At 45.0% G+C, this 25,736-nt stretch overlaps 1 protein-coding gene, 1 long non-coding RNA gene and 1 pseudogene across 4 annotated transcripts in view; all 3 read right to left on the reverse strand.

The window, feature by feature from the left end:
* The window catches only part of FAM171A1 (family with sequence similarity 171 member A1), a 78,686-nt gene extending 72,065 nt beyond the window's left edge, over positions 1-6,621 (reverse strand). Inside the window, exon 1 of one of the 2 annotated variants that reach the window (XM_081163185.1) lies at positions 6,177-6,621. In XM_081163185.1, coding sequence (XP_081019311.1) covers positions 6,177-6,273 — 97 coding nt within the window. In that variant the 5' untranslated portion in view covers positions 6,274-6,621. The remainder of the gene's footprint in view (positions 1-6,176) is intronic. The other variant, XM_081163184.1, reaches the window with a different exon arrangement.
* A 6,399-nt stretch (positions 6,622-13,020) lies between these two features.
* Positions 13,021-13,747, reverse strand: LOC308569818 (baculoviral IAP repeat-containing protein 5.1 pseudogene; annotated as a pseudogene). The gene has a single exon. The product of its transcript is annotated as a baculoviral IAP repeat-containing protein 5.1 pseudogene (transcript).
* A 468-nt stretch (positions 13,748-14,215) lies between these two features.
* On the reverse strand, positions 14,216-21,780 carry LOC308569325. Its single transcript, XR_014000670.1, has 3 exons — positions 21,606-21,780; positions 17,216-17,367; positions 14,216-14,251 (listed from the first exon to the last, which is right to left on the reverse strand). It is a non-coding gene; the product is annotated as an uncharacterized lncRNA (long non-coding RNA).
* Between the last annotated feature and the right edge of the window lie 3,956 nt (positions 21,781-25,736).

Genomic DNA, 25,736 nt, shown 5'->3' on the forward strand with positions numbered 1-25,736 from the left:
AGGAAACTTGTTTCAGGCCAAGGGCCACAATTCTTCAAAAGTGAAGTTCCGGAGGGCACATTCCAGTGGCAAAACCGGTAAAATCAATGGATGTTACTCTTTGTCCAAAGACTACATTTGAGTCACACAGAGGTTTCAACTCATGCAAGCACACCTCTCTATCTTTCCTCCAGACAAGCAAGAGGGATTATGGCAGCAGTTTAAGGACACCTTCCCATCAGGAAAAACTTCTGAAGAGGCTTTAGAGGTGGGACAATGAGGTGGTATGAGAGAAGACGTATGTATGGCCAAAGCACAACATTCCCTCTCTCTCTCTCTCTCCCAGGCCTCCTCCTCTAAGCTGGAGTGGACTCTTCCTTCTCTCACTGGCACACTGCAGTTGACTTGGCACTGTGTCTATTAAGACTATTATTAGGGCTCAGGCACAAAAAGGCAACTTGAAAGACCCTTACAACAGACCGAGTGTGACTTTATGTAGGAGTTTCTTGGAGACTGAATTCCAAGCCTGTTTACAGCTCCAAGCCATTCGTTAAGCGCTAATTGGAACAGACTTCAGAATATTAAGCTATTAGAAAACATAAAAAGCCGTAGCTGCTGAGAGGGGAAAGAGGATTTTCAGAAGCATTAAAGGGCACTTCTGAAATCTCTGAGCTTTGACATTTTCTGCCACCTAGGTAAGAATTAATGGACATAAAAAAATTATTATTTCAGAATGTTCGGAGCAGGCAGAATGCATTCAGCTTCTAGAAATGCAGAGGTAAATCCCATTGGCATCACATCTGTGACACCCATGCCTAAGCAACTACAGGAGAATGTCTGTAAATACTCTCAGCTGTCATTTGTTCAGCAGACCCATCAAGGGAGTATAAGGTGCGCTAAAGGAGGAAAAGGAGATTGCACAGCAGCCAAATGATTTTCCCACTCCCACCCCCTGCATCTGTCTTCGCAGTGGTAGATACAGGGCATGTCCCTGCACCTGTGCCGAAATTTTCAGGGAGTCTCAGGAACTGAGGCAAATGGTGGTGACAAGAGACAAAATCCCAGGCCTTATTCAGAAATTAAAAACAATCTCCATGTCCAGACTGGCATCCACCCAAAAGTCCTGAAAGAACTCAAATGCAAAACCGTTTACCTTTTAAATAAAAATATTAATGTCCCTGTGATCAGCTTCCATACCCAAGGACTGGAATGTAATTTTTTTTTAAGGTATGCAGGAAGGATCCAGGAAATTACAGGCTGTTTAGCTTAGTGTCTGTTGCTGGAAAACGGGTGGAAATCATAGTTAAGGATGAAATTACCAAGCACATAGAAGAACAAATCATGCTGAAGCAGCATGGCTTCTGGAAAGGTAAACACACTCTTTTAAAAAACTATACCAAGGGGGAGAAAAGGAAAAATCATTGGTTGTCACCAGCTGCTGTGCGTTACCCCAAGCAGCAAAGTTTGCAGTCTGTTTCTGGAAGATGCTCAGGCTCTGGCAAACATCTACAGAAAGGGAACAGCCAGCAAACAGTTTTCTGCATGTTGTTTGCTCTAATTTGCCACTCCAGGTACTACACTACTGATCTAAGAAATCACGACAGAGCACAGAGGAAGAGTTTTCTGAGTTATGCTGGGACAAAGCCATACAGGGCTCTCTCTCTCTCTCTCTCCTGGCACCACGGAACTCTGCGCAAAGCACTATAGCTAATATTGCTTTAAGGGACCTCAGTGACCCAAACCCCATTGGCAATGAGGATACTGCATGACGCCCAGAAGTCAAATCACCAAATATCTCGATCTGAATAAACAGAGACACATTGTCCTAAAAATAGAATAACTGTGTCTGCTCACAGAAGCATGCTGGGCTTTATCACAGCAATGTGAAATTTTCTGGGGTAATCATCAAGCGAGTTCAAGGCATTTCAGTTTAGATCAACTCTAATTTCAGGAATGAACCTATAAGAACTGACATTGCTAGACTGCATGTGTGCAGGAGGTGGGGGTAGAAAATCACCATACAAATTAAACAAATTCTGTCAAAGTTTGCATTAGCCCCGTTAAGTAAAGCTGTACAAACCAAGTCCTCTGAAAAACCGACAAACACTTCAAAGCAGCTCTTATCACAACATTTACTGGGTTTTAGTTTTCCTTTCCATGTTTATGTTCGCATTACAAATACAATAAATAATAATGAAGATCAACCATAAGCAGCAGATAGCTAAAAGCTTGCTAGCAAATATCATGGAGAAGGCACCAGGTGCAACTTTCTGGTAAGACTCTTCCATAGCTAGGGTACCACTACACCACCTAGACTGTTTTTTTTTTTTTTTTGGAGTGGTGGACGCTAATAAAATGGTCTTAGATTTCATTATACAGGTAGCCAGAAATCTGCAAGCTCCTCAGCTTGTCTGAGAAGTTGTTTTTATAGGTCCAAAGAGTCAGCTAATCAAATAAACAGAAAATAACAAAAACCTCTCCCCTTAACAAACCCATACATAACACAGAAAGCTGCCTTGTATTAAGTCACACCAATGGCCCACCCAGCTTAGCACTGTCTACACTGACGGTCAGCAGCTCTCCAGCTTTCCAGGCAGAGGATATTCCCAGCCTTACCTGGAGATGCCGGGGATTGAACCCAGAGCCTTCTGCATGCATGGCAGATGTTTTACCACTGAGCTATGCAAGGCCCTTCCCCACTGGTCCATCAAGCGCAGCAATGTTTACTCTGGCTGGCAGCAGTGTTTTTGGATTCGGGTCTTTCCCCAACCCACCTGATGCTGTTCACTGTTCCTGGGGTTTGAACCCAAACTCTCCTGCATGGGCCCTACTATTGAGTGTATAACACTTCTAGAAAGGGAGCCAAGAAAATAATCCATGGGGTTTGGTATCTTGACAAACCATACAGCAGTAAGCCCTGGATTTTCAACTACTGATGACAGAACTTGACCACTCTATTCACCATAAATCAATGTTCTCTGCTCACTCAAGGGTGACATAGCTCAAAGCAGAAAAGAGGTCAACTTTTCAAAGAGGAGAGAGCAAGTCCGCACGATAGCAGCTAGATAATAACAGCTGACTCTCCATCTTTAAACCTTTCCCTTGATTTACAAATCAAGCTATTCTGTAGCTGCTGCATTTTATAGTTCCTTCATCTAGATATTGGGTTAGGCCAATCTTTAAGTCATCTTAGCAATAAAACAGAAGCCTGAGGGGAGACAAGACACTGTAAAATTTTAAAAAGGAATGATCTGGCAAATGTATCAAGAATTCTATAGGAATTTAGCTACTACATAAAAGAATTCTGTGGCGCACATATTTTCCATGTTATCATTCATTCGATAACCAACAACCTGATCCTATGAGAGAATGCTTTAGGAAACAAGTATGTCAATGGGACTTACTCCCACTCAAAAACGACAGGATCACAGCTGTACTTTCATTCCACATTATTGGTATAAATTTCAATTGCAAAATCATGAACATAGCATCACTTAGGCCTCTTAGCCTTACTTCACGGCCCTTCAACAAGTTAAGCAGCTCCTCAACTTTATGCATACAAATGCCGCAGCTGAGATGGGAAACCCCCTCCTTACAGTGTTGGACCGCAGTTCCCATCATCCCTCACCACTGGTCATAATGGCTGAGGCTGATGGGAGCTGGAGTCCTATAGCATCTGCAAGAACACAACTTCTTCACCACTGTACCACAGTATCCCAAGTCACATTTTATGGGAACCTAATGGCAATATGAATTTTAGGTTCACAAAAACAACGGGCATTGATTAAAGTTTTGGAAACCAGCTAAAAACCCAATTGCCACAACACAGGGCAGCTATGCAAACTTCAGTCCCACTAAAATCAATGGGGCTTAAGTTTACCTCTCTCCCCATGCTGGATTGTTACATTATTGTGTGTGTGAAATGAGAATATTAATACCTACTTGCACAGGGCAGGTCCAAACGAGTATCATTTAAAAACAAAATCTGGTAGATTAGCAATTTGTTTCAACTCATTGATCAGTTTTTAAATCATAATAGGAATTCTTCACACACACACACACACACACACACACACGGACAGACCACTTTGTGGAGTCCCCAAGAAAGCAAAACAACAAAAGCAGCAGTCAAAAGTTCAAGAAGTCAAAGCAAAACTGATCTTGTCAAAATAAGAATCAGACCACAGGGCTAGAGCTTATGGGGTTTTTTTTTGGGGGGGGGGGAGGTTAAGAGTGCATAGTGCAGAAGGGAGGGGATGATTTATTCAGAAACAATGACGTAACAGTAGTAAAAGGCACAATTGTAACCTATCTTTTATTGGGGTATAGAATAGCGTCACTTAAAGGTCACTGGCCTTTACATGCATACCCACCAAAAGTGGAGGCAGGGACTGTTACCATGGTGCCACTTGCTTTCTCATCCTTATTATTGGTGGGATGTTATTAGCCTGCCTTGATGAAGCTTTTTACAAGAATAAGCACACTCTTGCAAACGCCCTTGATGGTTTCATTACCAGCTACTTTGCAGTCAATCCTGCAGCAGGTAATTAAACCAAAACACGAACTCCCCCCCCCCAAGAAAACCCCTAGTTTGCTGCAAGTTAACATAAATATAAGCCACAGCAGGTCAGTGGCTTTTGAGAGGGTCTCTTTCTAAAAGATGCAAAGAGAAGCCTGGGGAGAAGGGAAAACATTCCGGCAACAATGAAGGATAGAAATGCACACGGGACCTTGACTAAATGGTGATTGAGCAGCTCTCCCACCTCCAGCACTGTTGTGGAAGTGGCAGGTTTACAGCACACAGGTGCATTTTGTGGATGGAAGGATATGCAGCAAATAGGTTGGAGCTTAATGGGCAAAAATTGGTTCCAATAATAATACGGCCTAATAAGTGCTAATTTTACAGATTTGGCTTCAGCAGCATCTATGCTCCCTCTAATCTTAAGGCTTTTGCCATATAGGATTATTTGTGCCGGGGTAGGGGGCGGGGATGGATAAAATCAGCATAGCAAGAAATGAGAATCGCATATGGTCACCTCTGAACAGATGAGCCCAAAGCGTGACTAGCAAGCGACACACACGCTGCTTTTGTATTTGCAAAAGGGCCCTGTGCAAAGACTACAGGATGAGCAGCTCTTCTGAAAGCTGCTTTCCCCAGAGAAAAAATCTTAACAGAGCCAGGCGGGAGAGAAGAGAATCTAAACCTTCGGGGGCAGGGGTTGTCGCTGCCAAGCTGGGTCCATAAAAGACCCAGCCAATGCCACCAAAAGAAAGGGGGGGGTGTCACACAACCTGAAAGGCCACAGGAGCAAAACCAGCCACAATACAACAAACACCTGGTGGAGCGGGAAGAAAAGCGGCAGCACGAAGGGGTTTTAGCAGGAAGCGAAGCCCTGTGGAACCAGCAGTGCAGAACAGTTTGTCAAGGGGTCTTTTTTCCCCGGGGTGGGGGGGTGGGAATCAAAGGTTTGCCAGATGGCCCTTCTCCCCCACGTTTTTTGGGGGTCATGCACCCCCTTCTTGCATAATACAGTAGATAATTTTATTTCAGGACCTTGTGAGACCTGCAGAACAGAAGGGCTCCCATTCGCCCTCATTTCGAATCGAAGCATTTCCAAATCGAAGCAGCCTCCAGCAGAAGCATGCACGCAGAGGCCAGCCGCCCTAACACCAATCCGAATCCTCCAAGAGGAAGCAACTGGGGGGGGGGGGAGATGGGGGGGGAGAGAGAAGCGCCCATCACCGTGGCAGCATCGCGACAAGAGTCAAGGGGGAGGAGGGGACTCAAGACTTGCGCAGAAAAAGCCTGCGAAGGGAGGCAAGGAGGATTCGGGGGGGCGGGAGAGAAGGCGGAAAAGCAAAGCGAAGCGTGCGGGAAGCACAAAGCCGAAGCGGAGGCTGCGGTAACAATAGCCTCCGGGGCGGCGGATTCCGAGCCAGGCGCCCCGCCGCCGCCACTACCGAGCGCCCCGCAGCTCACTTCGGCGGCGATGGGCGTCACGGCGGGCGCCGCCCCCTCGCGCCGAGAGAAGCAGCTACCTCCGGCGCCCGATCGGGGCTCCTTCTCTCTATGCAGCAACCCCCGGATCCCTCCAGGCGCCCCCCCCCCAGCATTAACGCATCCCGAAACCCTCCCCGGGGTGCGCGCTGCGGTTCGCCGTCGCCGCGGCACAAAAGCGGGCCCCCCTCGCACCGACCTTGAGCGGCGCCGGGCGCTCCTAAGGTTTTGGTCACCGCCTTCCACACGTTGCAGCCCAGCAGGCACAGCAGAAGCGCCGCCGCCGCCTTGCTCATTTTCCCCCGCCGTGGCAACAGCGGCCGCCGCCGCCACCACCGGGAAAGGAGGAGGTGGAGAAGGAGGAGGAGGGAGGGAGGGAATTGCCGGAGCCGCTGCCCAGCAGAAGGGGGAGGAGGAGGAGAAAGAGCCGCATCAGGGGCTGGCCCGCTCCGCGCCTCCCTCCGCGCCTCCCTCCGCTGCCCCGCTTGCCCTCTCCGGTTGCTGCTGCTGCATCGTTGCCCCTGCGCTGCGCCCCGGCAGCATCCCGCGCGCCTTGCTCCCACCACTGCGGCTGGGTGGGCTGCGAGGGGGAGCGCGCGGCGGGTGGGTCTCCCTCCAGAGGCGTCGAGGCTCCTCCACCGCCACCATCAGCTCCTTAACCCCTTCCTCCCTTCCCCAGGCTCGCTCCCCGATTTCCAAGAGCGGAGTCCGGGGGTCGGAGCTCCACCTGGCGGCTGGCGAGCGGCTTGCTTCCGCCCGCACAAAAGCCCGCTTCGGATGGGGAAAGGGCTTGCCGTTGTTGCCCCGGGGAGGCCGGCAGGTGGGCGCCAGCCCCCGCCGGCCTCCCTGACCCTCGACACGTCTTAAAGATGAGTCCCGCTATGAAGCTGCGCGTGAATAGAGATCGTTCAATGGATTCCTACTCTGAATGAACCCCCCCCCCACTTACCCCAACACCTTTAACAGGTGAGGGAGGGGGGATTTTGACCCTCTCCCCAGGTTACAGAAATGGCATTATTGATCAAGGGACCAACATTATAAATCATGTTAGGTTCCAGTTGACAATAAATAAATGTTCAGGCCTCTGAATGCATTTACATTTTGAAGATCTTGCAGAAAAGTTCTCTTTTCGCAGTAGCTATCACAAGCCAGAGTTTATGCTACACTCAACTTTTGATGGGGGAATGCCATCTGAAAACCTCCCTCTTGTTAAAAATTAATAAAATCTGGAGCAGAGGTGGAAAAGCTCCGGCTCAAGAGCCCAGTGCAGCCCTGCTGGTCCTTCCATTAATAATAATAATTTTATTATCTGTACTCCACCCATCTGACTGGGTTGCCATGGCATAATCATTGCCCCTTCATTCCCCCTGGGCAGAGAAGACAAGCAGGCTTTGGGGCTCTTATTTGAGTCACCTTTTTAGTGGGTTGAGTTGGATCTGCCCTTTTATACATACGATTGTTGAGCATTTTAGGTGTTTACTTTTGTTTTTAATATTTGTTTTTTGTAAGTGATTTTCGGTCACTGTTGTGAAAAAAGCAACTAAATAATTACAATAAATTAACACTGCATGCTGTTACCATGCAGCAGAAGCACCATTAAACAAACCTCCAGTGCAGCCCTCTTCACCATCTAAAGATCCATTTGGATATTTGCTTTCTTCTTCCTCTGCAGGATCAGAACTGTAAGGAACAGGAAGGAAGGATCAGAACCGTAAGGAAAAGTTCTGTGTCTGCACCAAGAGAAAAATGGATGACCTAAGAGCAAATGCCAACTGTGTTGCATCACAGAAAACAAAGCTGTTCAATATGCTCATGAAATCAAAATTACAAATGCGTGTGCCAGCTCAAGCTCCTGACCCTTGTTAACACATTAAAAAAAACCACACACAAACAACACCCACCATTAATACATTATCTGACTGTAAATGTGTCTGGCTGTTTTTGTCGAATTGGTGCAGAATGTCCTCGGTGTACCAAAAACGTATCGGATGGTTGAAGGGCAGGGTGAAATATCTTCTTTCAAAGCCTACTTTAAAACTACTGTTATTGTGCCCTGGGTCACATAAACAAGCTCAGCACTAATTGCAGTGAAACCTTCTCTCTCTTTGGCAAATGTTTGTGGAAAACCAGGTGCTTCTCTGGGAAGACTGCCCAGTATTTGAATTGCAGTGAGATGGCCAACATCACCACCACCACCACCACCATCATTATTTTATTATACTGCCCTTTATCAAAAGATCCCACCTAGATCTCTAGCACCTGGAGCAGGAGTATCCAACATGTTGCCCTTCAGATGTTAGATTACATATGGCAGCATCCATTATCATTGGCCCTGCTGGCCAGTGCTGATGGGAGTTGTAGTCTAAGAACATATTGGAGGGCACTATGTTGCTCAGCTTCCTTCAGTTACAATGAGGTAAAGAGACTCCTAAGGGAGGATGTATCATAAAGAAAGTGCATTCTGTTCAGGAGAGTCATACTTTTTCATCAAGAGCACAGGCAACCAACCAGAGTAGCCTTGCTCCATGATTCTGTGAGCAAGGCATAGATATTTTATATATAAAACCTAAAGACACTTACATGAGAAAAGTCTATAGCCTGGTTCTCGTGTCCATATCACAGCTTACGAAGCAGGGCAAACCCTATCATTAAGCAAAGTGAGACAACTGATTTTGGGTGTCATGAAAAGGCAGCAGAGTGATATTTAGCATTATTATATTTTTACTGTTAGGGATGGGAAGAAGCCCTTGTGGGATTTTCTTGCCTCAGGTGCCAAAATAATCGGCTAGCCTGGGGTACTACACATCTTGACTTTTTAAAAGGAGGGTGTCTTCTGCTGTTCTGCCCTAGGCAGCAAAATGTCCTGGACTAGCTCCATTATTAAGCCAAGTTAACAGACTCAATAATAATAATAACAATAATAATAATAATAATAATAATAATAATAATAATAATAATTTATTATTTATACCCCGCCCATCTGGCTGGGTTTCCCCAGCCACTCTGGGCGGCTTCCAAAAGAATATTAAAATACTATGATACATCAAACATTAAAAGCTTCCCTAAACAGGGCTGCCTTCAGATGTCTTCTAAAAGTCTGGTAGTTGTTGTTCTCTTTGACATCTGGTGGGAGGGCGTTCCACAGGGAGGGCGCCACTACCGAGAAGGCCCTCTGCCTGGTTCCCTGTAACTTGGCTTCTCGCAGTGAGGGAACCGCCAGAAGGCCCTTGGCACTGGACCTCAGTGTCCGGGTAGAACGATGGAGGTGGAGACGCTCCTTCAGGTATACTGGACCGAGGCCGTTTAGGGCTTTAAAGGTCAGCACCAACACTTTGAATTGTGCTCGGAAATGTACTGGGAGCCAATGTAGGTCTTTCAAGACTGGTGTTATATGGTCTCGGCGGCCGTTCCCAGTCACCAGTCTGGCTGCTGCATTCTGGATTAGTTGTAGTTTCCGGGTCACCTTCAAAGGTAGCCCCACGTAGAGCGCATTGCAGTAGTCCAAGCGGGAGATAACCAGAGCATGCACCACTCTGGCGAGGCAGTCCGCGGGCAGATAGGGTCTCAGCCTACGTACCAGATGGAGCTGGTACACAGCTGCCCTGGACACGGATTTAACCTGTGCCTCCATGGACAGCTGTGAGTCCAAAATGACTCCCAGGCTGCGCACCTGGTCCTTCAGGGGCACGGTTACCCCATTCAGGACCAGGGAATCCCCCACACCTGCCCGCCTCCTGTCCCCCAGAAACAGTACTTCTGTCTTGTCAGGATTCAATCTCAATCTGTTTGCCGCCATCCATCCTCCAACCGCCTCCAGACACTCACACAGGACTGTCACCGCCTTCACTGGTTCTGATTTGAAAGAAAGGTAGAGCTGGGTATCATCTGCATACTGATGAACACCCAGCCCAAACCCCCTGATGATCTCTCCCAGCGGCTGCATATAGATGTTGAAAAGCATGGGGGAGAGGACAGAACCCTGAGCCACCCCACAAGTGAGAGCCCAGGGGTCTGAACACTCATCCCCCCCCACCACTTTCTGAACACGGCCCAGGAGGAAGGAGCGGAACCACTGTATGACAGTGCCCCCAGCTCCCAGCCCCTCAAGACGGTCCAGAAGGATGTTATGGTCGATGGTATCAAACGCCGCTGAGAGATCCAGCAGAACTAGGAAACAGCTCTCACCTTTGTCCCTAGCCCGCCGGAGATCATCAACCAGTGCGACCAAGGCAGTTTCAGTCCCGTGATGAGGCCTGAATCCCGATTGGAAGGGATCCAAATGGTCCGCTTCTTCCAGGCGTGCCTGGAGTTGTTCAGCAACCACTCGCTCAATCACCTTGCCCAAGAATGGAAGATTTGAGACTGGGCGGTAGTTGGCCATTGTGGCCGCATCTAAAGATGGTTTTTTAAGAAGCGGTTTAATAACCGCTTCTTTCAGCGGGTCTGGGAAGGCTCCCTCACGGAGGGAAGCATTCACTACCCCACGAAGCCCATCGCCCAGCCCTTCCCGGCTAGCTTTTATAAGCCAGGATGGGCAAGGATCAAGGAGACAGGTGGTTGGTTTCACTCGTCCAAGCAGCCTGTCCACATCCTCGGAGGTAACAGATTGGAATTGATCCCACGCAATTTGACTAGACAGGACTCTAGCACTCTCCCGCCCCGGCCCTGCTCCCACGGTGGCGTCTACCTCTTCCCGAATCTGAGCGACTTTATCTGCAAAAAACTTTGCAAAATCATTGCAGGAGATCATGTGGCCCGTACTGGGCCCCGATGTAGCAGGTGGTTCCGCTAAATTGCGGACCACCTGAAAAAGTCTCCTGCTGCTGTTTTCTGCAGATGCAATAGAGGCGGCGAAGAAAGTCTTCTTCGCCGTCGCTACCGCCACTTGGTAGGCTCGACACTGAGCTCTAACCTGTGTCCGGTCAGCTTCAGAATGGGTCATCCGCCACCGGCGCTCTAGCCGTCTCAACGATTGTTTCATTGCCCTCAGATCCGTGGAAAACCACGGGGCTGTCCGGGCTCCATGCAATCGGAGAGGGCGCTTCGGAGCCAAACAGTCAATAGCCCTGGTTAACTCCACATTCCAGCGGGCCACCAGGGAATCAGCTGAAAGGCCATCAACATGGGATAAAGCATCCCCTACCGCTCTCTGGAAACCATTTGGATCCATTAAGTGGCGGGGGCGGACCATCCGAATCGGTCCCACCTCCCTGCAGAGGGGAAGGGTCGCGGAGAAGTCAAGTTGCACCAGGAAGTGGTCTGACCATGGCACTTCTTTTGTTTCGCTTTTACTTAGTGTCAGAACACCAACATCCATGGAGGTAAACACCAGGTCCAAGGCATGTCCGCGGCTATGGGTTGGGCCAAACTTATTCAGGGACAGCCCCATGGAGGCCATGCTTTCCACGAAGTCCCGAGCAGCCCCTTGTAAGGTCGTGTCGGCATGGATATTAAAATCCCCTAGGACAACCAAACTAGGTGTCTCCGGGAGAACATCCGCCACGACCTGAAGCAGCTCGGGCAGGGAATCCTTGGTGCAGCGGGGAGGTCGGTACACCAAAAGGAATCCTGTACTGCCCCTATTGCCCAACTTCCAGAACATGCACTCAGAGAACTGGGTCTTCCCAATAGGACGCCTGGTGCAAACTAATGACTTCCTAAAAATCACTGCAACCCCCCCTCCCCGCCCACAAGGCCTGGGTTGCTGTGCGTAAGAGAAACCTGGTGGACAAGCAGCGGCAAGAACAGGCCCATCTGCTTCATCCAACCAAGTCTCTGTTACACAAGCCAGGTCAAATCCTCCATCCATGATCAAGTCATGGATGGCAGTGGTCTTATGAATCATTGACCTGGCATTGCACAGCAGCACCTTCAGGCTATGTGGGTATCCCTTGCTGATTCTAGTATCCGTCCGGACAGGACCAGACCCGGAGGCAGGGATAGTCCTCAGACAACGACTAAACCTGCCTCCTCTGTAATGACATGGTCTGGTCTTAGCGTAACTCCTCCTCCTACCCTCCTCCTCCTCCATCTTTACGGCATTCCCTCTTCCCTTCTTGGTGCATCATGAGTCAACAGATGCCATGGTGATTAACCATGGTTTCCTGCTATGTCTTTTTTGTGCTTATTTCAAAATGCCACAGATTAGTGCAGAAGTAAGGAAGAATGGAACACACACAGAAGTGATATAAACAGGGAATAGATGGATCTGCTCAACTGAAGTTAAAGTAAGAATGTGGGATGTTGTCATCCAGCAAGATCTATCACTGCTGGCAAACAGAAAATATCCACCTTGGTATAGCATGATTAAATTTTAACGTAATTATAAGCTACTAGCCTGACCTATGCACGTTCTCAGTAAGGGCGGCCTTTTTCTTATTTGATGTGCCAGCAAATGCCCTCAGCTGTTTTTTTTTTATAATAATATTTTATTGCTTTTTTCCAGATATAAATGTAAAGTCAAATACATAACAGAAACGACAAAACAGAAAAGAAAAAAAAGAAGAAAGACAGTAAAACAGAAAAATTCATTTTTCCAGAACATTTTTTCATAACCAACTGGACTTCCCCACATCTCCCTCTCCCTGCATTCTTTACAATAAAAATGTCAGCAAATTGTTACCTTGTTTCATACGTTTTTTGTACTTTCAGATAGTTATATTTTAAGTTTAAAATACTTGTTGTCAGATTACTTTAAACTTTGGTTCTTTCCTGATTATAACTTAATTTCCAGGGTCATCAAATTTTAATTGCTGAAGCTAGACTTTCCAAGCCCTGCAAATTCTTAACATTCATATAGCTTATGATGTTTTTGTAAATAGTCCTTAAATTTTTCCCAGTCCTCCTCCATTGTTTCTTCTCCCAAGTCTCGGATTCTGCCAGTCATTTCAGCCAGTTCCATATAGTCCATCAATTGCATCTGCCACTCTTCCAGCGTGGGTAAATCTTGTGTCTTCCAGTGTTTGGCGATAAGAATTCTTTTTTTTTTTTTTTTTTTGCAAAAGTCTTTATTTAACAATGCCCTCCTTATGCCTTCCATAAGTCGAAAAAAATACTTCAGCTTTTGGTTATTGGTTTCATACAGAGCAGCATTACACAAGATGTGGTACTGACAGATCCCCTGTGACCCCCCCCCCATGCCATATTGTCTACCCGAAAGCCTCTCCCAGGTATGCACTACAGTACTTGCATCACACTCAATACAACAACCTCCCCTTGTCTTCATGGTGGCCCATTTTCTTTCTACGTGGTGGTTGGCATGTCGTTCTCTGTTGCAGCAGGAGTGGCTGGGTCAGGTTCTGGGGCATACTGGTATTTGTTGACAAAATGGTCCACGAGGCGCTGCCTGGTTGCTGCCACTTCTTTCTCATAGGCATTTATTACACTTTGCCCAGTTTTGCTAAGAAAGATCCTGACCCGCTCCATCTCTAGTTCGTAGTATTCTTCAACTGTCAGGTCGTCAAAACTCTTAGAAAGGGACAAAAACCCACAAGAGTCTCCGGCACGCTTGGAGTGCTCCAGCCAGGGATCGTGATCTGGCTCCCAGCCCTCCAACTCTATTAAGCAGAAGAAACACTTTGCCAGGTCAGGTTCATTTGCTCCTGGACAGTGGATCAAGCCAGCTCTGGCCATACTTTCAGGAGTACACTTGCAGTTCTCTTTAAAAGGCCAGCATGCAAAGCTGCTCAAGCAATTCTCATAGTAATGCATGCTTCTATATTCAAGCAAGCACTTGGAGTTTGAGTTGACTTTGTTCAGCACAGTCTCCATTTCTGTGACTCCTTCGCAGCGTCTGGCGATAAGAATTCTTGCTGCAGTAGTTGCATACATAAAAAAGGTTCTATCCTTCTTTAACACTTTCTGGCCGACAATGCCCAGAAGGAAGGCCAGCATGCAAAGCTGCTCAAGCAATTCTCATAGTAATGCATGCTTCTATATTCAAGCAAGCACTTGGAGTTTGAGTTGACTTTGTTCAGCACAGTCTCCATTTCTGTGACTCCTTCGCAGCGTCTGGCGATAAGAATTCTTGCTGCAGTAGTTGCATACATAAAAAAGGTTCTATCCTTCTTTAACACTTTCTGGCCGACAATGCCCAGAAGGAAGGCCTCTGGTTTCTTGGGGAAGGTATACTTAAATACCTTTTTTAACTCATTATAAATCATTTCCCAGAAGGCCTTCACTTTCGGGCAAGTCCACCAGAGGTGAAAGAATGTCCCTTCAGCCTCCTTACATTTCCTGCCCTCAGGTGTTTTGGATGGTCATTACAGAAACATCCTGTATGATCAAAGACATTGTATTTATGGCACATGTGTTGCGGAGGACCTCCATCATTATTTATTTCAACTTCTTATTTATAAAGTTGAGCAATCGACTGAGTTTTGTAAATAGAACATTGAGGGACATCCTGCATCTCACGCAAACACAATGTCTTTGATCTCACTTGATTTCCAAGGCTGCAGTCCTGTGCTAGACATACTGGGAGTGCGATGGATAAGCCTCACCCTGGGAAAACCACCTTTGTGATCATGGTATCTCCCCTGCCAGGTAAGTTATGATTAAATGGGCACAAGATGTTGGACATAATATTATGTTTGCTGACTGGGAACAGTTATGGACCACAGGTATGAAGTTTACGGCATGTAATGCCTTAAGAGAGAATATTATGAAAATGATATACAGGTGGTACATGACCCCAGTCAAGCTTGCAAAAATCTATCATTTGCCCGATAATAAATGCTGGAAATGTAAAGAAACGGAAGGTACATTCTTTCACCTTTGGTGGACGTGCCCAAGGATTAAGGCTTTCTGGGAAATGATATATAATGAACTGAAAAAGGTATTTAAAGATACCTTCTTGAAGAAACCAGAGGCCTTTCTTCTGGGCATTGTCGGCCAATTGGTGCCAAAGAAGGACAGAACTTTCTTTATGTATGCCACAACAGCAGCAAGAATACTTATTGCAAAGTATTGGAAGACACAAGATCTACCCACTTTGGAAGAATGGCAGATGAAGGTGATGGACTATATGGAATTGGCAGAAATGACTGGCAGAATCCGAGACCTGGGAGAAGAGTCGGTGGAAGAAGACTGGAAGAAATTTAAAGACTATCTACAGAAATATTGTAAGATTAATGAATGATAGAATGATGTTGGATAGCAACTAAGGGGTTTCCAGCTGTAATGATTTATGACAATATGAAAAAAGGGTTATAAATGGGTTAAAATCTAATGGTAAGGATTTGCTGAACCAATAAATTGAAGTGGAATACAAAAAAGGGAGGTATGAGGAGGTCCGGGAAATAAGCTAAAAGAAAATAAGTAAAAGAAAAAAATGTATGTTTTTAACTGTTTTTATTTTGTATTTTTCTTTTTTCTTTTTCATTTTTACTGTTATATTTCAAAAAAAATTAATAAATATTTTATATATAAAAAAAGACATACTGAGAGTGCGTTCCATTGTACTCAACAGGGCTTGTTTATGAGTAGACATGCACTGAGCGATAACAGTGATTTCTGCCATTTCCACTTATAGTCTGATTTATCCCATTAATCTGGGCCCTGCATACTGGGTAGTTACAGTAAGTTTAATGCACACAGTAGAGCAGCCACGATGGATTAAGATGGATGACACTATGTCTCACACCTGTGTCATTTTTGTATAAAGTTACTTGGACCTTTGTGCAAATGTCTGCTTTAGGTGCTACCAGCTGTGACACTGGGATCATGGTAAAGCATCACAGCAAACGGCCATGAAGCCAAAACAAAAGTGGGAGCTGCAAAGTTGGTCCACGCTGCTGCTGCTTTCATGGTAGCAGTGATAGCTGAGGCACACTCCTTGGAGGCCACAACTGCCAGCTCCTTGGCAGCACCCCCACCAATGCCTCTTGGTGGTCTCTTGGCAAGTAGGAGACATTGCTGGTCTCCCACCCGCTAGGGAGGAAATGGTGGGGGCTGCCCTCTGGGGTTTCCTGGCCAACATGATTCAGAGTAGGCCTGATTCCCCCCATAACAGCCTTTGATTCCCACTTCAACCATCTGGTAAGGTTGATTTCATTCCCACCCACCCAGATGTAGATCTTCACTCCACCCTTCTTCCTGATGTCCATCTTCATAAAGAGCCAGTGTGGTGTAGTGGTTAAGAGCAACAGTCTCGTAATCTGGGGAACCGGGTTCGCGTCTCCTCCACATGCAGCTGCTGGGTGACCTTGGGCTAGTCACACTTCTTTGAAGTCTCTCAGCCCCACTCACCTCACAGAGTGTTTGTTGTGGGGGAGGAAGGGAAAGAAGATTGTTAGCCGCTTTGAGACTCCTTCGGGTAGTGATAAAGCGGGATATCAAATCCAAACTCTTCTTCTTCTCTTCTTCATTCACCCCTTCATTTCTGGTTGGGTGCGGGTGCCATTCTGTGCCAAAATGTTTTGGGCTGGCCCTGCTCACATGGAATGCAGGGGGCACCATCTTGTCCTTCACCTCAGGCAGCAAAATGTCACTGTCTGGCCTTGACTTCAGTGCCAGTCCTGCCACAAGGCCCAGCCCTTGGAAGCTGTTTTGTTACCATTCTTCAAAGCATATACACCATATATTTAAAGCAGCCGCCCCCTCAAATGAATCCTAAACATGGCTTTTACCTTTCAGTGAGCTGCAATTCGCAGCAGCCTTAACAAACGACAGCTCCCAGGACTCGGGAAAGACATGCTTTGAATGTGTTTTAAATGTAGAGAGTATGCAGCCGTAATTCCTAATCTTTTCAAAAGAGCAACTTTGAAAATATCAAGAATGTGGGCTGATAAATGAGCCCTTGCTCTCTCTTCTTTAATTCCCATTCTAAACCCCTTTTTCTAAGGACTGAAATCAGTGCAAGCAGCTGGTGGCTTGGACGAGCAAGAGATTATATAGACTCAACAATGTGTTTCTTCATAACCATCCCTTTTCTGAACAGCTGTTGAAACTGTCTTGTGCAATACTTGTCTTTGATGATTTCAGACACATCAAGTGTGACATATTAGCACTAATCCTGAGACATAGTCTTCAGAATATTATGCACTCACTGATTCTGAATAATTAGTTTCCATCTGCATAGTTCACAAGGTTTTTGCTTTTTCTGTATTAAATGTATTAATTAAAATCATGGGCTGGAAATGCTGAAGGACAAGGGGAAGGAAATTTCACCTGAAAAGTAGTCCACAGTATGGATTAGGGAATGGAAAATGGAGTTCACTAAATATTACCACTGCTTACCTTGACACCTGCTGGCTTTCACTAGTGATGGAGAACCCGTGGACTCCATATTGTTGGACTTCATCTTCCATCAGCCCCAGTCAGTATGAACAGCCACCAGGAATGATGTGAGCTGCAGTGCGATAATATCTGGAAAGCCACAGACATCCCACCTGTATTTTAGAACAAAGTCACAATGGAGAATGTCACATTTCAAATACGTTTATCCAAATTCTGAACACTTTTATGTGACGTGGTACAAAAGAGGGTTTTAAGGACATGCAATCACCCACTAAATATGCTGCTTTTTTGGATATTGTAAAGTGTTCTTTCTTCCATTGTTTATATTGTGGATTTAATCTCCTTAAATAACCTTGTTGTCTATATTGTGAGCCAAAGGAAATACTTGGGGGGGGGGGTTCTTTCACTTGCTTAAAGAGACTTTGGGCTGTATTCAACTAACTTTAACTCAGAGTAGACCACTTGAAATGAATGGCCATGACTAACTTGGGTCCATTAATTTAAGTGGGTCTGATTTTAGTAAAAGTTGGTTGAAGATAACCCTTATATATGCAAAAAGTTGCATACATACATACATACATATAAAGGTAAAGGTAAAGGTACCCCTGCCCATACGGGCCAGTCTTGACAGACTCTAGGGTTGTGCGCTCATCTCACTCTAGAGGCTGGGAGCCGGCGCTGTCCGCAGACACTTCCGGGTCACGTGGCCAGCGTGACACCGCTGCTCTGGCGAGCCTGCACCAGAGCAGCACACGGAACGCCATTTACCTTCCCGCTACCTACTTATCTACTTGCACTTAAGGGTGCTTTCGAACTGCTAGGTGGGCAGGAGCTGGGACCGAAAGACGGGAGCTCACCCCACCGCGGGGATTCGAACCGCCAACCATATGATCGGCAAGTCCTAGGCACTGTGGTTTTCCCACAGCGCCACCCGCGTCCCCATACATACATATACTTTAAGCATATCTCCCATTAGTTTCAATTGGCATACTCTTCATTTACTTAACCCTTAAATACATATAGTCGATTCTCTGATGTGATGATGAGCAAGGTCTTAGTCCAACCTGGCACAAGGCAGCTTCCTGTACTGTTGATTTCCACACTCCTTTCTTCTACCTATGCAATATTATTTATTGTTATTAAGAACCTTAATTACCCAACTCAGGCCACATCCTATTTTTTAATTAATGGGTTTAAATAGTATGGTTATTTGATATTGGTTGTAGATGACCCCATAGCTTGTGAACTTCATTCAGTCCTTGTCACAAATTTTTATGGAGTCTCCTGACACCAGACTACATAGGGATTTGCCTCTAGGATAATAGACTTTTGACTCAGCCGTGATACCCTGCGTTGGTCTTCCCATTTATTGCTTATCGTTTTCTTCTCTTGCCAGTCCTTATTCAGGTTTGCTGGATTCTGTGACACCTGTAACTGCTATGAATTGACACAAGGCACTTTCTCTTCAGTGCACGGATATGATGAATGGCAAGAACACAATGTTGAGAAGTTCCTTCCCTGAAAAAAACATATTGTGATATTTAGGTAGTTAAAAGGTTGCGTACATCAGCTGAACTCCCACCCAACCTAAATTGGCTATTTAGACCCTACCAGTAGTTCAGCCAAGTGAGCAGTAGATGGTGATAGTGTACTTTCAACAGATTTTAAATGAAGCGATGGTAATGATACCACTCTTTCAAATATGACTACTATCGGTCAATGCGTATGACATTATTATCATGAGAAGCAATAATTGTTGGGAAATATCTGGCATTATACTGTAGGTACTTATTACAGCAGGAGAAATCAGAAATGTATTTGCGTTGGCTGCCTTGGAAACATTTGTTTTCTGCTTCCCCTGTAAATGCTTTTTTTTTGAATGATCAGGAAATTTAAGTTCTTCCAAAAGTAAATGTAGCCTTTGAAACCAATGCATTACAGATGTATAGAAAAGGATGGATCAGCCTGTCGCCAGTTCATTTCAAATCACATGTGTTCATTCATATGTTGGTTTTGTCCTGTTTCCATATTAATCCACAACTATTTATTTTTTAAGAAGCAAAAATTTTTAAAGCATCACATTGAGCATTTCATTGGTTGCCCTCAGTCTTTTTGCACTGCTCTTTTTGGCAGAACATAAGCATGATTGCTCCGAAGAAACCCCACTGTGCTGAGTGGGGTTTAATCCTAGTTAAGACTGCATACAATCCTATGTACACATACTTAGGTGTAAAACAGGCAAGCAAGATTATGTTGCACGTGTGTTTTTATTAATTATTGTTTGAGGGCTTTATCTTTCCTTTTCAAACGAATCATTTTATTTCATGCATTTTATTTTAAACACAGTATGGCTGCAATCCTTTATTCAATGACTTGGGAGTAAGTCTCATCAAGCTCAACAGGATTCACTTCTGGGCAGATTTGAAAAGGATTATACAGGAAGCCACTTTGATTTAATCTGAAATGATTCCGAATTTAAATCTTAGAAGAGTCTGTCTTTTGAGGAAGAAGTCTCATGACACACATTTTTTTATCTCCCCCCTACCCTGAAAGAGGTTTTTTGGAGGAATATTTATCATGGTGTTATTTGTGACAGTGCAGACTTCCACAGCCCCTTCCATGTAAGTGAGTGAGTGAGTGAGTGAGTGAGTGAGTGAGTGAGTGCATAAATAAAATGTCACAAAATGCTGCTGTAAAGATACTATTTCTCCAGCAGATGTATTTGAGAATCAGAGCCATTTGTAACAATCTGTTACTGTACAGAGTCCTGTGTCATATCTCAGAAGCATTTCCTGAGATGAACAAATGCAAAATGTCCAGCGAACTTTTCTTTCTTTTGTCCAGATAGCGCATGCACTAACAAAGAGACTCAGCAGAAACAAGAGAACAGATAGTTTTATCTCTGGGTCGGCATAAGGAATCAATTTTGTCCTATTAAGTCATGAATAAGGAAGCATTTTCGTGGCTGAATAAAATTCAAGTCCTAAAGGTGGGAGTTTAAGACACTAGGTAGAGAGTTCCTATAAAACAATGTATTTGGGTTCGTTGTGTCGTCAGGGTAATATAGCCAACGCAATGTGGTTTTCTCTTAAATTAACAGGCAATCCTTTCATTAAGGTCAGTGCTGCAAGGCTGTGGTAAGGTTAGGAACATAAGAAGCTCTTACACTGAGTCAGCTCATTGACCCATCTAGTTCAGTGATACCTACACTGATTTCTTTCTGAGGAGATGTATGCAAAGCAGATGTTCTACTACTGAGCTAACCCCTTCCTAATGAGGGGTGTTTGAAGGATTATCTTATCTTACTAGACTATATTTGGACTTGCCTGTCGTCATGCTGGCGACCCAGTGAATATGTGCAGCCAAGTTTAAACAGCGCGAGGGGAGCCTGAGAAACCCCAGGTGAGTGAACGAAATCAGTCCACTTGTTCTGGAAATGAAACCCAGCAACATTTCCTCCCAGAATAGAGGATTTGGTGAGGAATGGCATCAGTGTTGTTGTTGTTGTTGTTGTTGTTGTTGTTGTTGTTGTTGTTGTTGTTGTTGTTGTTTTTTAAAAAAGGCAACTCCTGCGTGCCTTCCACACCCTGATTTCCAAGAGCCACAGGCACTGACCAAGGGTGGCCCATCCGATTTTGTCACCTGAGGTGAAATTACAATGTCCTGCCACCTGGAAGAATGCTCTCAACAAGAGGGGGTGTTCCACCACTGGCAGAAGCACAAAAGCCAGGGTTAGCTTATGTGGATAACAACTCCTGTCATCCCTGACTGTTTGTCCATACTGGTTTAGGCTGATGAAAGTCATAGTACAACACTGTCTGGAGGGTACCATATTGGCTATCCTAGATATCAGCATCATGACTAAGAAGGACTCTGTCAAATCCAACATGGCTGCCATTTTGTGTTGAGAAGACACGGTAGATGTTCAGCTAGCCTATGAAGTATTTCGACTGAAGGACAGCATAGACATTTCTACCCATAGCATCAATAACATTTCTCTCTCTTTGAGATGAGTGGGGGATTTTCTTGAATGGATTTCCTCTGAAATAGTGCTAAGCACTTAGATACTGTAAACTACTGTGCAGCATTTAAAAAGCTTCTGCTTCTGACCCCCCCCCAAAAAAAATTGCCTGGAAGATTAAGGGCCCCTCCAAAACAATGTATGATGGGGCAGCGATGTATGGGTGGAGGAGAAGGTTGGGAAAATTTCTCCCCATGAACTTCCTTTACATATTTTACAATCCAAGTCCAATTCTGATGGATTTCAGAGTACCCTGTGCCCCAACACATATTGTTCAGGAGGGCGACATGACACCACATAGTGTGGATGGCTGCAGGGGAGAGGGAAGGTGGGGAATTTCTTTCCAAAAACTTCTTTCAATTAACTTACCTTAGTATCCAAGCCTTCATAAAGATTTATGATCTCAACGGCAAGTTATTTCTCGTGTAAACTATCTCATCTGCTGAAATACTTAGATGAATGGAAAATCTTGTGTTTGTGTCCCCCCCTCCATTCAAAGCCAGCAAACCTCAGCTTACAAAGAGTTCTAATTCCAAGGTGAAAAGTTTCTGTAATTAAAAAAAAAGACCCTTAATTAAGTTTAGAAATTTTTACTAGACTTCCTTTCATGTGACCTTTCCAGAAGGCTTTTAGTTCATCTGGTGTGTATGTGTGTTGGTTTTGTATCGAGGAAAGGCATTAGTGATAATCCATGAAAGATTTCTCCAATGAATTGTACACACACACACACACACACACACACACACACACACACAACCCCTCAGCACACCATAACAGGGCATGGCAAAAACAGCTGAGCCAATCTGAGGTACCATCATAATGGCTAGTACATAAAGTATTCATTCCAGAGACTGTGACCAATGGACAACTACAATGGTATGATGTAACTGGGATATGTTTTTGCATCAGAGCCAAAGTTAAATGATAATTTGTGGCTGACAGCATCCAGCTCCTAATCTCTCTGCATTAGTTCCCCTGTTTTTGAATATGCAGCTGCATCCAGTTATGGGTCTGTATGTAAGGAAAAGCTGCTCTGTGCTCTCAAAGCCCCTACTGGGGGCATAGTTGTGATTCTGGGAGTGCAGAAGTTCAACATGACAGCCCCATAGCCACATCCCCAAGAGCAGTCCAAAAATGCAGGTGGCTGTGGTGACACACCTAGCCACGCCGAACAGCAGCAGCCCATAGCAGAATAACCAGTTGATTAGGTTTTACATGACTTACCATCCTGTGCATAGTTCCCCAGGAGTAAACGCCATGCAACTCAGTTGGGCTTACTTTTTACTGCACAGGGTCAACTTTCCAAACATACTGAGCTTCAACAAGTGATCTCCAGGCAGCTGAAGTGCAACTGCAATTTGGAAAGCAGACAGCATTGCAAAGAAGTAGGAACCCCATCAAAGAAAGGGGGGGGAGTATCTAGCCTCTGCTCAATTACTTTGCTCATTTTTTGACTTTCTCAGTGCTTACTTGCCACAAAGTTGAAAACCTTGTTATCACCTCATTCACTTGCCAGAGCAAGACATGCCAGAACCAGAGCTGCAGAGCAGTCCACATTTACTGAATAGAATACAGTTCGCCTTTGTGTCTTGGGATGCTGTCTTGTTTGGAGGAGTGGAGACAGTAGGAAAACAGTGAGCCTGGACAAGGTAAGAGGGAACAGAAAAGCATCTGAGCATCTGAGAGAGGGGATTTCACAAGCTGAAAAATACATGCTGAAATTGGAATAAATCCACTAATTACATATTAAGAATGATAAAAGATTACAGCTATAGTGGATCACTGGGATTACAGGGTCAAACATTGTGCAGAGATATCTGTCTGTCTCACTATCTGTCTATCCATCCCTCCCAAACAAAAAGCAGCTGCTTGTGGCTGTTATGAGGAGTATGTTTGGGACAGAGTGCACAACCCTTTCCCTACCGTCCACTTTCCCTCTCAAAAGTGCTCCCAGCTGCTTTTCCCTCCAGAGCGGGGCAGGGAATAGACCTTCTGTTGTACTGAATCATCTTTAACTAAAGACCTGTCTTAATGGCTCCTGATATTAAGAGAGATTATGAGTGCTAGCATTTGACTTACTATTAAACTTCAAAATCTTAGCCTAGGGTTTACCAGGTAGTACAGGGGTAGCCAATGTTGTCAACTAAAACTCCCATCATCTGTAACCTTTGCCCATGGTGGCTGTGGCTGATGAGAATTGTAGTCCAAAACATCTAGAGGACATCACATTGGCTACTCCTGGGATAGTGGCTCGATTTCTTGGTTATCCAAAGAATTTTTCAACAAAGTGAGAAAGGAACAAGTATGTGTGTGTAAAAAGGCACAACAGTTAAGGGTGCCTTATGCACCCTAGGTTATTGACTCATCTTATGCACAAAACAAAACACTATTCTGCATTGGGAGATTTGACATTTATTTCAACCGCTTATGCTTTTGGAGTGAACATCGGTATTTTATTTACAGAACAAGATATTGCTCAATTGTTCTGTTTTTTATATCTCCCAATCCTACCATCATGAGCAGTCCTAAATTGTTGTTTCCAGAAGGGCATTCTGCTTGCTCCACTTAAGCCTTAGTTGGCTCAAACACTTCCATATTGGAACAGATTTGTGGTCCTCCTTTAGGGATGAGGAATAATGTGCTTCACAGAACTAGGATGTTTTGCCTTTTTTTGGCTATACTGATCCAAAGAAGTATCTAACCAGCCTTAAAAACCAGCAATGCTTTTGAAATAAGAGTCAGAATTAACTTTTCAAACTATCCATACATAGTTTTGTATATTGATGAGCTTCGCACAGAGTGTGTGAGGAACTTCATGCACCAATTTGCAAAAATGTTGTGTGTTCAGTTGCCCCACCTTCCTCAATACGTGAGAGCTATTACTTCAACTACTTTGCATGACCACCAAAAAGCTTACAATGTGTATTTATTGGCTTAACAAGGTCCCAAATGCAGAAAACACTTTCCCCTCCAGAATAAGGTTAACAATTTTTTTCCCAATGAATCCGGGGACACTTTTCAACTTCCTATTAAATAGATGGATTTTGCCAGGGGACTGATTTGTAAATCCGGGGACTGTCCCCGGGAAATGGGGACGTCTGGTAACCTTACTCCAGAACACCAGGGTGTGCAACTAGCAAGGCAATTTGCATCTGGAAGCCTTCATCCACCTGTGAACCATGCTTGATGACTAGGGTTTTGGAATCCATATGAAAGTTTTAGGCATACATTTTATCCAGTTGCTTATTTAATTGCTTTCCCAGCCTGCCTTTCCTCAAAGAAAATTCATAGTATTCCCCTATTTTATACTTGCAACAAACTGCTGGGATAGATTGGGCTGAGAAATGGGTTGACTGGCCCAAGGTCATCCAGAGAGCTTTGTGGATGAGGAAGGAGTTGAACCTTGAAAGAAGAGCCTGGCTGGATCAGGCCCATGGCCCATCAAGTCCAGCCCCTTGTTCTTGTATTAAGAAGGATACTGCCTCCAACCACGGAGTCAGAGAGTAGCCATCATGATTAGAAGCCATTGATAGCCTTTACCTCCATGAATTTCTCTAATCCTCTTTCAAAGCTACCCAAGTTGGAGGTCATCGCTGCCTCCTGCATGAGTAGGTTTTGGGAGCTGTGTGAAGAAGTCCTTTCTTTCATCTGCCCTGAATCTTTCCACATTCAGCTTCATTGGGTATCTATGAGTGCTAGTGTTGTTGCTGTTATTCCTGTTTCTGGGATGTGGCTTCGACTGGCCAGCTAAACCAGGTGAGGGTAGCCGATGGATCTCAAATCCTCAGTGAGTTAGGGACTTGCCCCACATGCGAAGACAGGTTCTGGCAGATTGAGCGGATGAGACCAATAGTGGGTCCAATGATCAAGAAGGCAGTTTCTGCACATGCTGTCGATTGAAGTGAGGGGCAGATGGGGTTTGTCAACATCTAAGAGAAGGAAAACTCTGGTCCTATTATTATTATTATTAATAATAATAATAATAATAATAATAATAATAATAATAATAATAATAGAATTTTTATACCACCCTATATCCACAGATCCTAAACCTCCACTGCCTTGTGGGATATCTTCAGGAGAAGAAAAGGCTACAGTGCAAACCCTACTCAAATCTGGAGTAGAGTCTCTAAGATGGTTGGATGGTGCTTTGTATGCTTCCTTCTGGCAACTCCTGCAGCCAAGCTGGTGCCAAACGTATTGCTTTCCTTTCCTTTGGATCACATCAGTGAGTTCGAGAAGGCTGTATTGTTGTCTGGGCAGCCTAGGACCTCTATACATACTGCTCAGGCTTGCATCTCAGGGAGGTCATTTTGGTGCTGCTAATGCAGACATTTGACTTCACCCCTGGAGTCACACCCCATTGTCTCTTGAGACTGATGGATGCCATCATCATCACCACCATCATTATTATATTTATACTCTGTCTTTTTCCCTGACAGAGACTCAAGGCAGCTTACAGGTAAAATGTGATAAGGGAGGGAGAGAAACTATTCTCTG

Source organism: Podarcis bocagei (assembly GCF_964188305.1).
Source record: "Podarcis bocagei genome assembly, chromosome: 12".
Lineage (NCBI taxonomy): Eukaryota > Metazoa > Chordata > Lepidosauria > Squamata > Lacertidae > Podarcis > Podarcis bocagei.